This window comes from Lottia gigantea (assembly GCF_000327385.1).
Source record: "Lottia gigantea unplaced genomic scaffold LOTGIsca_55, whole genome shotgun sequence".
Classification (NCBI taxonomy): Eukaryota; Metazoa; Mollusca; class Gastropoda; family Lottiidae; genus Lottia; species Lottia gigantea.
In genome coordinates this window covers 1508994-1522924 of record NW_008709889.1, presented here as the reverse complement: position 1 = coordinate 1522924, position 13931 = coordinate 1508994, and the positions used below count along the sequence as shown (strand labels likewise).

The window sequence follows — 13931 nt, the reverse complement described above, 5'->3', positions numbered from 1 at the left end:
TACACCTATTGAAAATCACGGAAAAACAAAAAATATTTAGTATGAGGTTGAACCCTAGTAAAAATCTCGTAAACACTCTTGAAGGGACAATTCTTGACAGATTTTGATGAAACTTGGTATGAGTGTTCGTAATCACCCAAGGATGAACCTATTGAAAATTAGGAAAAACGAAAAATATTTAGTATAAGTTATTGCCCTTGTTCTTGAAAACGTGTTCAATTTTTAGCTCGTAAACACTCTAAAAGGCACAATTCTCGACGGATTTTGACGAAACTTGGTGTGATTGTTCGTAATCATCCAAGGATGAACCCTATTGAAATTCCGAAAAATCAAAAAATATTTAGTATGAGTTATTGCCCTTGTTCTTGAAAACTCGTTAAATTTTTAGCTTGTAAACAGCAGGCACAATTCTTGATGGATTTTGACGAAATATGGCATGAGTGTTTGTTATCATCCATGTGTGAACACTATCATAAATCAGAAAAATATAAAAATATCTAATAAGAATTACTGCCCCTGTTCTTGAGGTCGTGTTTAATATTTAGCTTGTGAACACTCTGGAAGTCACAATTCTTGACGAATTTTGACGAAACTTGGTGTGAGTGTTCATTATCACCCAAGGATGAACCCTATTGAAATTCAGAAAAATCGAAAAATATTTAGTATGAGTTATTGCCCATGTTCTTGAGAATGTGTTCAATTTTTAGCTCATAAACATTCTAGAAGGCTCAATTATAGACAGATTTTGACGATACTTGGTGAAATTGTTTATTATCACCCATGGATGAACCCTATCGAAAATCAAAAAAATCAAAAAAAATTTTTCATAGGAGTTAGTGACCTTGTTCTTGAAAATGCTTTCAAATTTTAGCTCCTAAACAATAATAGGCATAATTCTTGCCGGATTTGAAAAAACTTGGTTTTATTATTCAGTACTGCGCTGAGGTTCAATATTTGCCTTCTAGAGTTTTCACGAGCTAAAAATTGAACACACTTTCAAGAACAAGGGCAATAACTCATACTCAATATTATTCAGTATCACCCTAAAGAGATCAAAAGAAGTGTATGACTGAAGGTTGAATATTTCATACATGTGATTGTTACTGTACTGCAAAATATTTTTATTCAAAATCAAAGCTGCCAGTGGGGGTATATTACCTTGTCTGGCAAGCTATCTTTATTATAGTTTTAATTATAATTAACATAGGTAGACTGTTGATTTTAGCTATACTGTCAGTTCTCACATTGAATTTGTCAATGTGTTCTTGAATTCTTCTCTTTTAGTAGCAGTGCCAGTGCCAGTGAGGGTAGTCTAGAAAAATTGTTTTTAACCCCATTTCAATTCTTACAAATTTCAAATTTAAAAACTTTAGTAACTGCTTGAAAAATATTAGTAAACTAGTTAGTATTTGTGCAAATATAAAGACATGCGTTATTATATATACAGAACTCAACAAGTAATTGCTATTCAAGATAGTCTGTCTTCAACTTACCTTGTGAGGCAGGCTTGGCAGAAACAAGGGTTATGGATCCTGGTTCTTCTGGAGTCTCAGATAAACCCGGAATCTCAGAGTCTAAGCCTCTAAATTGAGGTTTGGTAGGATCATAAGATGTTTGAGAGACTGATGATGAAGTGTCAGATTGACTCTCTTGTCTGAAAGATAAATAAAGTGTTCCTTAAAAACAGATTTTATAAAATACTTTGATGCGATTAATTGTATATTATAGGCAACCCATTTGATAGAAAAAAAAGGAACCATGAAACTTTTTTTCAAGTAAAATTTTGATGTTTACATTGAATAGTTGTGTGCTTAAACTAACAGCCAAAATTTTTGCCATGCTAACTGATACAGAAAGTTCATAGAACATATTGTTAATGTAATATCAAGGTCACGGCCATAAGATTAAAAGCTGAATGGTACATCTGATTTGAAATATTTCATAAGTTTAATTTCAAACAGAAATTGACGTCAAAACATAATACACAAAGCCATCAAAGCCCCAAAAAATGAACAAGATTGAATAAATTAACCATCACTGATGCTAGATATATAATAATCATAAGCCTTCAGGATTGAAAACCAATATTCTATAATTCTAAACGTATATATCCATATATTATATTATATTGTGCTTGTTTACATGTTGACATGGGTAGACATAGACAGACATGGGTAGACAGACAAAGGTGACAAGATATTTATTAAGTGGACAGTCAGTCAGAGCGTGAGCTACTGCTGAGGCATATAAAGAAATGTTAAAATTCATTACATCATCAGAACCATTCAACATCAATAATTGTCAGTAACACAAACATTTAATTTCCTTGTTGTACCAGCTTACAAATGTTAACCACTTTAATGAGTTTTTATAAAATATCAACCACTCTATAGATGGGAAATAAATAATCATGTCAACTACTATATCTATTCAAATTCTCAATTTTACATATTTTTTACACTAGTTACAATAACCATTGTTGGAGAGGGGTAACATAAGCTAAGCCTGTTCCCCAATCCTTTTCATAATGTATATCTTGAATAAATTTGTGAATAAATATTGTTTACAGAAAAACAATAACAAAATTTCCTATAACAATTTTGATTATATTAGTGAGTTTTCAAACAGTTTTAGTTTATTTCAATTTATATTTATTGGAATGTGTTATTCTACAACATTAAGATTGAATGAGGTCCAAGTCATAATCATTCCAAATTTTTTTCAATGCTAAGTTTAACCAGAGAAAAGCTTATATTTTGGTAGCAAAAAAGTCTATTCTTTCTTAGAATCGTAAAGCTGTACATTTATTAGATTTATATTAATTAGATTTATATTTATTAGATTTATATTTATTAGATTTATATTAATTAGATTTATATTTATTAGATTTATATTAATTAGATTTATATTAATTAGATTTACATTTATTAGATTTATATTCATTAGATTTACATTAATTAGATTTATATTTATTAGATTTATATTAATTAGATTTATATTTATTAGATTTATATTAACTAGATTTATATTAACTAGATTTATATTAATTAGATTTATATTAATTAGATTTATATTTATTAGATTTATATTAATTAGATTTATATTTATTAGATTTATATTAACTAGATTTATATTAACTAGATTTATATTTATTAGATTTATATTAATTAGATTTATATTAATTAGATTTATATTTATTAGATTTATATTAACTAGATTTATATTAATTGGATTTATATTAATTAGATTTATATTTATTAGATTTATATTAATTAGATTTATATTAACTAGATTTATATTAATTAGATTTATATTTATTAGATTTATATTTATTAGATTTATATTAATTAGATTTATATTTATTAGATTTATATTTATTAGATTTATATTTATCAGATTTATATGCCTCCGATGACAAGTGCTTCAACATATATTAAATGGATGAGCTTTTTAAATTTTTTTTATGTATATCCGGATAGCATCAATTTGCACCATTCTAATTTTCAATCAGATGTTTGTGATTCCTGCTATTCCAAGCAATCGTATCAACTTGCTTTGATTAGCGAATATCACACATGGTACAAAATAAATTGCTTTAAATAAATGACCATTGGCATAACCCGGTTGCATGTTTACTTGTTTACTTCCCAATAATCTCAATACACATATTATTGAACAATTAAACCTGCTAATGGAATAAATTTTCTTCAGATCTTTCCCTTTGTAAGTCTTTATTCCTATAATCTTATAACAAGTTCTCAAAGTATTTTTACTTGTTATCAATGTTGCCCACCATCTTGAATCTTAAACAAATAATACATAAGGACTATGAGCCACGATTTGGCAAATCGCTTAAATAAATGTGTATTGTAGGCAAATCGTTGTAGAAGATTCGCTTATTTAAATACACACTTTGTTATGTGTGGATACGATTTACTAAAATAAACACTTCCTAAGTGTTTTTACTGAGTTCACATATCGTAAAGGGCCTTATGTCATGTAGACCACAGTAGATCACAGTTAAGATGGTAATATTTGTACAATCTTGATGAAACAATAAGGGAAGTTACTGGCATTCCATAACAAACCATTAACCTGGAAACTAAATCTTTAGGAAGTACACAACCTCTTTAGTGAATGATAATGATGAAAATGATGATGATGATAATAATGAGTGATAATGATGAATGATAATAGATTTCAAATCATAATGCAGAGAACAATCAAAGCTTGAGACAAATTTAGATAGTTTGCAGCAAATACAGCTAAAGTTCAATCAATGCCATGCAGAGTTTTGCATGCTAAATATGGTGTAAAGTTACCTAGAGTGTGAGTGTTCTGAAGCACTATCTGTTTCAACACTAGAGGGTGCACTGTGCACTATCGATGGTGGCGGTGGGGGTGGCGATGCTGTAGGTGGTGCTAAATGAGACAACTGCTGTCCTCGTCGTTTCTTGCTATCACTTTTTCGTACAGTACTGTCACTGGTTTTATAATAATAATAATTGACAATGGATATTTTGATATGACAATAATCAGAGTCACTTAAACCTTAAATTCTTTTAGAGCTAATCTATTACTTATAAACAGAATACAGTGGACCACAGTCATATACGCCCACCACGGTATGCGGATGGTAAAAACGAAACATCCATTTTAAGTTTCATCAAAATCAGTTCAAAACTAAGAGAGTAATAGCATTTTCAAGATTTTTGGGCAAGGGCAATAACTCTGCTTCTAAAGGACGAAAATAGCTCAAATTCAAACTTGATCTTCGTTTTTATGAATATGTATACACATACCGAATTTCATTTCATTCCATCAAAAAATTTAGTTTTTCGAGCGTTTACAAGCAAATGTTGACAGACCGACGGATGGACAAGGGTGCCGACAATATACGTCCACATAGAGAGATGTGGGGTTATAAAAATGGAAGAGTACATGACATAAACATCAAAAACTATGGTAGAGGATCATTGAAAATTTCAAAATTGGTTCTAGGGTTCAAGTTTTAATTGTCTCAAGGAACTTAAACTGTGATACTAAATAAAAAGATAGTGGACCACAGTCATATACTCCCATTGCGGCATGTGGATGGTAAATATTAAAGATTTTGGGGCAAGGGCAATAACTCTGCTTCTTATGGTCAAAAATAGCTCAAATTCGAACTTGATCTTTGTTTTATGAATATGTCTATTACATAACGAATTTCATTTGATTCCATCAAAAAATCTAGTTTTTAGAGCATTTACAAGCAAATGTTGACGGGCAGACGGACCTACGGACGGAATGTTTACGAGCAAATGACGTTGATAGAAGCAGTTACTGTATAGAGGTTAAAAGGGCGATAACTCCTAAAAAAATGACGTAAGAGGCCTAAATCTTGAAAAAGCCTTGAATTTAATCAGAAGTAAACTAAACTTTCTTAAACCTTTCAATTTAGGTCCAATAACATCCATTTTTAGTTTCATCAAAATCGGTTGAAAATTAAGAGAGTAATAGCATATTCAAGATTTTGGGGCAAGAGCAATAACTCTGCTTCTAACAGTCGAAAATAGCTCAAATTCGAACTCGATCTTCGTTTTATGAATATGTATGCACATACCGAACTTCATTTCATTCCATCAAATATCTAGTTTTTAGAGCGTTTACAAGCAAATGTTGACGGACGGACAGGGGTGCCGACAATATACGTACACATAGAGAGATGTGGGCGTATAAAAATAAGTCAAGCACTATAAGACCATGAAAATTTAGCAAATCAAAGAATGGCAAAATGAAATCATCACTAAATAAAGTTCTAACTTGTATGTATTATCTGAAAGTAATAAATTGTTCTGAATATAACATAATGAAATGATCAAAATAACTTTACATAATGAGTTGATGAATGAAAATATAAATGAAGTCTCATGTAATACTTCAAATCATATTGTTAACTTATATTAATGCAATAAACGTATATTTAAAGGGATTGTAAAGAGGTTTTATAAATTTTTTATGTGTATCGGGTACACTGATAGCATCAATTTGCACCATTCAAATTTTCAACCAGATGTCTGTTGTCCCTGTAATTCCACCAAAACTTAGTGTTTTAATGACATCACTAATCGCAACAGTGATAAGTGACGTAATCAGACACTTTCAGAAACCATAGATGTCTGACTAAATATTGGAATAGTGCCATTGATGCTATCAGTGTCCCCGATACACATAACCTCGATACAATCCCTTAATATAAATATGAATGTATATGACAAAAGTGATGGTGATGAGGGAAAAAACACAAAAATTGGTCAAATGATATGAGTTTAAAATATATTTTGAAATTTTAGAGGCCAATAAGGATAATGAATAAATGAATGAATGAATGAATGAATGAATAACTGAATAAATGAAGAAGGTAAAACATAATAGAAAGTGAGTGGTATATTCAATGTGAGGTTATATTATCTTATTACTCACAGACTTATAAAACCAGAAAAACCTGGCAATCTACCGATAGCATGTGAGACGAAAATTCTTAACTTAATACAAATCTTTTTCAAATCATGTCAGGGTAAATTTTCAAACACATTTTTAACACTTGAAAGCCTTTTTAAACAATAATCCAAATGGTAAACTGAGCTAAATTAAAAATCAATAAGTAAAATCAGATAGCCAATCAGATACCTAGTTTTTGCATGTTATCGTGGCATTTATTTTTCCTAAATTAAATGTATAAAATTCCTTTGAATTCCAATTTGTCATTTTTTTTAACCAAAGTATTGATCAGAATTCACAGAAACAATCAACAGAAACAAAAGGTTACCAAAAACAGATGAAAAAGTAGATAATTACCTGTCATGTTTAATCCATGTTTCCAGACCACTTTCAGGATAAGTTCTATTGTCAGAATCTGTCCGACTCTCTGTATCAGCTTGACTACTCTTATCCTCCAGTTCCTCTTTACTATTACTATTAATACTGCTACCGTCTAACTCACTATCTTGTGACTGTAATATAGAATAGCTTTAGATTACCATTTCACCTGTATAGATCAATTGATAGTCTGACTTTACCCTGTACAGACATGCACAGAGATATTGTTATGGGGTCATGCTACATCTCAGTGAAGTACTTTAGGGAAAAAAATTCTATTGAGAACTTAGCCTTTTTAGAACATTTTGCAATCTTGGGGAGACAACTACCTTTACCATTTCAAATTTATGCAGAATGGATCTGGAGCATGGTCAATAAAATAAAGCAGTCAACCACCCCAAATTTCAACAGAAGGGAAGACAAAATATGCTTATCCTTCTAGAATACTAAGTGTTTACCTTAGAACGTTTAGTTGGTGGACGTCTAGAAGTGTTAGCTAATGCTGCTTTAGATTTAGAAACTGTTGTATCTAATAATGGTGTTCTGGGAACATCACTGAGTAATTCGTCCTCTGTTTTAGGTCTGAAAGCTGGTGATTTAGGTGAATCTGTATCTACAACAATTCATTGACATATATAATAGTATTTACATGACATTTAGCAATTTTAAGTACAGTATATAGACAAAGATTTATCAAAAAAGAATCACTGCTTAAAGTTTATAATACAAGTTTTTCTGCTTGGGGATGACAGGAGAAACACATAGAAACATTATATAAATCTTTCAACAGTAATTAAGGTTATATATATATCAAAAGACAATAATATAATATTTTCACTGTTAAGATAGTGCTAAATACATCGATTGTAGAGATAGATATATATATCAAAAGGTACAAATATCTGGCTTTATTGAAATATGAACAGATTTGGGCAGGATGATCACATTGTTTATCCAATCTTAGAAATCATTCCTCAGCCCTCTAACCAGTATCACTGTGATAGAGGTCACCAAAATACTTCTTAGTCTCTATGCAAACCCTAGGATTCTCTCAGCTTCAGTCAGTTATCTTCACAGTTCAATGTAATCAATCTTACCTGGTGTTAAGATAGGATCTGAACCTCCAAAATCAGAATTAGATGACACTTCTGACACATTGTCTACTGGAGATATTGTACCAGCTAAAACACATAATAATTCAAATTATATAGAGTGCCTTTCTGAAGGATGATTTCTTAAAATAAGCTTTCTGGTTATTTATCTATATTTTCCTCTTGCTAGAAATGTGTTTAACCAAATGGAAGAGAACTCAATACATTTTATGAAATATAGTCCTTTTAACCTTGGAAAGCCTAAACTTAACCCTGTTCTGAAAATTTAGATTTAAGAATGTAAAAGTAAAGACCTACCTATAGATGTTGACTGAACTAAAGGTGAATTGTGTTTTACAGGTAAAACATCTGTTTTCATTAATTTTTCACTCTCCACGTTTAATGTTACACTAGAGTTGTTATGTACACCAGATACCTCCTTCTCTAAATCAAATATCTAAAAATAAATAGAAATAGCATGAATAGTATTTCATATAAAATCACAACATAAATAAAGATGATATTTTATGCTATCAATCCTGTACTGCCACTCTAGGTCGAATAGACAGAAATTGATAATTTCCCACATCATTTGACACAGAATCAAATTTCTTGCTGACAAATTGTTCCATTCACAATGAAACAAATCTTAACATGAATACAACCTACCCTATCTTTTAATGATTTCACCAAGGCGTTATACTGTTGATCTTTTTCACTTTGTTGTTGTAATAAAGATTCTCTTTCTTGGATGAAGTCTTTCTCTCTAAAAGGTAAGAAAGAACCATTTTTTAACAAGGATAACAACTTAAAGAAAGAAAACTTATTTGGCCGTCCTAAGCAAGTATATGCTTCCCAAATAAAACCTCCATTTATGCCAATAATGCCAATATAAACTGTCCATGCATGCTACATTTGCATTTGGTTTCAATTAAACTGAAGGCAAAGAAATCTTTTATGTAGGATAGTATATTTAGGATGATATGAACTAAAATGCATAAATTCTGTATCTAAGATAAAAATCTACAAATAATTATGATGATTATTACCTTTGCTGAAATTCTTTGATGAGTTTTTTAGCTTTATGGTATTTTTTCTCTAATGAAACACAGTCATTTTTCATCTGTTTTTCTAGACCTATATATTGTCCCTGAGAGTCTTCTAGTAAATCCTGGAAATGTTAAAAACTTATATGTTATTGGAATATTTTTTTTATAAAATCACCAAATTGATCGTGTAATTTTTCTTTTTTGTTATTTCCCTTACATTATTAGCAAAATTATAATACTTCATAAATAAACAGTAATACAAAGCAAAATTTTTTATTTTAATTGTCTGTATATCACAAAAAGCCTATTCTTTTTTATTGTTGTTTCAGTCTATACCTTTTAATAGATTGAGTATTGTTTATTTTCTAACATCAAATAATTACCTGATATTGGCTAATTTCTTTCCGACTATTTTCCATGGATTTCTCTAATTCTCGAATACGTAAACTCTGCTCGTCTACTTTTCTATCCAGTTGTTTTTTCTGGACTTCCACATTCTCTAATAAAATTATCTAAAGAGAAAAGAGAATATTATGATAAAATATGATAATAATGTCTCTAAATGAGACTTCCACCAAAGTTTTGATTGTAACACTATCATACAGCAACACATATCTATAACAATTCAGACAATTAAACCAACTAATTTTCTACTGTCCCTACCAATCTCATGTTTCACATATCATATTAACAGATAAATCATCATAAAATAACTTACTTTGGCCTTTAATTTAGCTAATTCTGCCTCAGCCACTGCATTTTTATACTGGGCCTGAAAAAAACCAAAGTATAAAAGAAAATAGTAGATGTTTACAGAATTAAGATAGCAAATAACTGTTGTATTTCAGTCTTAAAATGATGAAACATCAAATGAGTGAGGTGAGTGTCTTGAACTGATTACAGCAATGTCATAGACATACCTCTTTTAATTTGACAAATAGAGCCTGAGGATCCATGTCAGGAGAGGTATCTTCACTGCTGGATTCAGGTAGATCAAACACTTCAACTGTTGGTTTTTCTCCCATTTCTTCTGGTGAACTAACACTATCAGTATCCATAGACGGTGCTGACATGGGAGTCGCATCACCAGCTGCCATATCCTCTTCTTCTTCCTCTTCCTGTCCAACATCCTCTTCAATAACACAGTCATCTTCATCTTCATTGGCTTCCTTCTCTTGTGCATCTTCCATGCCCTAATAATGAAATGATGGTTTTAATTACTACACCCATGCAGGCTAAGGAAGGCTTCATGCCCAAGAAATGAACAGAGTATTCTTTGGGTTACACAGTTAAAGATAGTGGACTACAGCCATCTATGCCCACCACAGCATGCGGATGGTAAATATTCAAGATTTTGGGGCAATAACTCTGCTTCTAACGGTCGAAAATAGCTCAAATTCGAACTTGATCTTTGTTTTATGAATACGTATACACATACCGAATTTCATTTGATTCCATCAAAAAAACAAGTTTTTGGAGCGTTTACAAGCAAATGTGGACCGACGGACCAACGGACATGGGTGCCGACAATATACGTCCACATAGAGAGATGTGTAATTCTAAACTTTTGCTAAGGGCTTGAATAATGTTACTATCTAAAAATAGCTTGCCAGGCATTTTCAATAGCAAGAGCTATAACTCATACTAATTATTTTTCGATTCTTCTGGTTTTCAATAGGGTTCATCCTTGGGTGATTACGAACACTCATACCAAGTTTTGTCAAAGTCTGTCAAGAATTGTGTCTTGTAGAGTGTTTACGAGCAATTGTGGACGGACGGAATACCTACCTTTTCCTCCAACATGGAATCATCAGTCAATGATCTATTGGAGAATTCACGTTCCATCTGATGATGAAGTTCATGTTCTAAAACTTCATCTTTGGGTCTGAAATCATCGCGTAACTGTTGCAGTCTCTCTTGTTCCAGACGCTTCACTTCTTCTCGCCTGCGGTCCTGTTCTAATGACTGCTGAATTAACTTGGCTACTTCACTTTTACTTGGATCAGGTTCCCTCCCAACCAGAAACCTACAGATGAAACAACTAGTCATTAGGGTGATTGAAACTAATGAACTAGTGTAATGTATTCTTATGTCTTATCACAGACAGTACTATAATGTACATAAAGCAAGAAACTGTTCATTACATACCAATGGTGGTAAATTTAATGAAAATTGTATTGGCATGTTTTGATTATACACAAACTCTGTTGAGTGTCCACATGACCACGTCAGAATTCATTGAATTTGGTTTTCATTACCTATGGAAAAAGCTACATAAGTTCTTATCTCCTAAACTATTAATAGAATTCTTCCAAAATTACTGAGAAATAATAAATAACTTACTTGACAGTACCATTGGTATTACGTAGAACTGAGGCAGCATAAGCTTGAGTTACACCAACTAAACTTTTCCCATCAACCTCTATAATCTGATCATTAACAGCAATCCTGGAAATATTATTCATATAAAGATTTGAGTCAATAGCACATTATTCAATTACACATTCTTAGTCGTAGAGGTTAGATTTATACATCAATTATCTCAAAACTCTTTTAATTATAGTGGTTAACAGATTTCAATGAAGACATATTACTACCACAATCTATTTCTAACTTTCTAATGATCTATAATGTACAGCCTCCAACATAGCATCTCATCTTTCATGTCTTAACAACCATAAAATATTGACTATGTCAAAATCTTAACATCCATGCATCAGGACACAGAATGATTAATTAAACATCATTACCTGCCATCTTTTTGAGCAGCACCACCTTCAGTTAATGTTTTAATAAATATACCAAGTTTTTCTAGACCAGCATCTGCTCCCACACCCATTCCAATAATACTCAACCCTAAACCTTCTGGACCTTAAATAGTCATAAATATTTGGCATTAGGAAGACTTATAAACAAGATTCTGGGCAGAATTGATAGAATTGATAATCAACAACTATCTACGCCAAGGTGCATGCATGTCTGAACAAACTTCATTCTTCTAAATAAATAATGATAATTGACCAATCTTATGCATAGTTTTCAAATTGTCAGAATTCTATCAATGTAAAATTACACAGACATTGTATAGATCCTAACCTTTATTTAAATCAACTGGGAAAACATCCATCTTCTCAACACGTTTCTCTAACTCATACTCGGCTGAAGCAGCTACTGGATCTATATCTTCATTTCTTCTATCATAATCTTCAGTTGAGAATGTGGGGAATACCTTCAATATGTCAATGAATATGATAAAAAGGTCCTGTTACAGTACTATATCTATTTTTTCTAATTACAGCTTTTACAAATATTTTAGTTTGAGCAACTTAAACTTGTTATAGTTTGAATATGATATTGAACTCAATTTGAGGTCAATTCAAAGATAATTTTTTTTCTTACAAATAAGAAGAGTTATAACATGCCCATCTTATGAAAATAACTTGAAATTTACATTTGATACATATTCATTATGGTGTTCTAAGACAATCAACAGTTTGTGTATCAGGTAACTTAATTTCAATAATTTCATAACACATTTTGGCATGAAATACAAACATCAGTGAATAACTTGAAGGAAGACAAAATGCATCAATATATTATTTCACAATTTTTAAATGATATTGTGTTTGTAGAATGTTTGATGAAGTGGAATAATGATGTGTAAAAATAGTTTTTAAATTGAAGAAGTTGTAGATAAAAATGATGATCACAGCTGGATATCAACTCTATTATAACATACTTCTGTAAATAACTCACTAACCTAATATAATTTCATGCCTCTTATCTTATTTTTAACTAATTTTTCTTATATTTCTAAATTCCCTGTGGGTGTATAATATTTTATTTGAACTCGAGTACCTTATTTGTAAATTATATACAATATTTCATTTTCTTCAAAAATCTAAATTTCAGGTTGATATTTCAAAGACTGACTTGCTACATTTTGGTGGTGAGTCATGTGATAATTTTGTCTGAGACACATCTCAAAACACTTTTACACTTGTGATGAAATTGCAACATTACTATCAATATCAGTGTAGAATTAACTACCTCTACTGTATCATTTTTCAATGTTTTTTTTTTGCACAGAAAATATTGTTAATAGATGAATTTGTTTGACTATCATTGTTTGTGAATAGTATATGTGTACATGAGAATATATAGATAGAGTTTTATTCTCCACTATACAGCACCTCAGTTATAAGTGTAGTGTGCAAAAATTGAAATTTTGTAACGACCATCGGCTTTATTTTCATTTGACTCGTCTTCTGTTCAAAAGATAAAGAGAGTATTCAATAAACTAGAACTTGTTTCATATAAATACCAGTAAATAAGTTTTGAATGACATTTAAGGTTGAGAGCACATATAACAGAAAACACAAGGGAATATATTGTGGTATAACACACTTCTTTAATAACCAAATTTCATATAAAAGGAGCTTGAATTAACAAGAGCAATAACTCTGTTGCATGGTGCTCAATTTTGACCCTACCCACCCTAGAAATAGTTTGGTTCATGACGCGCAAGGAACTAGTGTTTGTAATTGGCAGATATGAGATATGATATGTCTGAATCAAATGAGCACATTGAGAATTATAGACAATAAAAAACAAACTATCTACCTTCATTGGACTACGACTGAATCTTAGTTTAGAGGCTCTTTTATATTCAATATCTTCATCACTACTGTCCTCATCTGTATCAGATAATCCTTTTATTTCTATATAATTATCTTGTGGTAAATATGATATAGCATCAGCTGAAATATATAATATAACAATCTGAAAAAAACTGTTTATTATACTTACTATGAAGTAGATTAGTACATTATAAAATACTTTCACCAAAAATTACTATTAATCTACCTCATATTATAATATGACTAACAGGCTGAATCTATGTTGAATATGTGACTTCAACAATACTGCC

At 30.8% G+C, this 13931-nt stretch overlaps 1 protein-coding gene across 1 annotated transcript; it reads right to left on the bottom strand.

Annotated features, from left to right (window-relative positions):
* Positions 1-8997: 8997 nt before the first annotated feature.
* Positions 8998-12233, bottom strand: LOTGIDRAFT_126878 (hypothetical protein; the record flags this gene model as incomplete). Its single annotated transcript, XM_009063109.1, has 8 exons — positions 8998-9113; positions 9411-9513; positions 9720-9773; positions 9922-10115; positions 10930-11027; positions 11345-11449; positions 11752-11872; positions 12098-12233. Coding segments are annotated over 8 exons (927 nt in total), but the record flags the coding sequence as incomplete, so codon positions are not given.
* Between the last annotated feature and the right edge of the window lie 1698 nt (positions 12234-13931).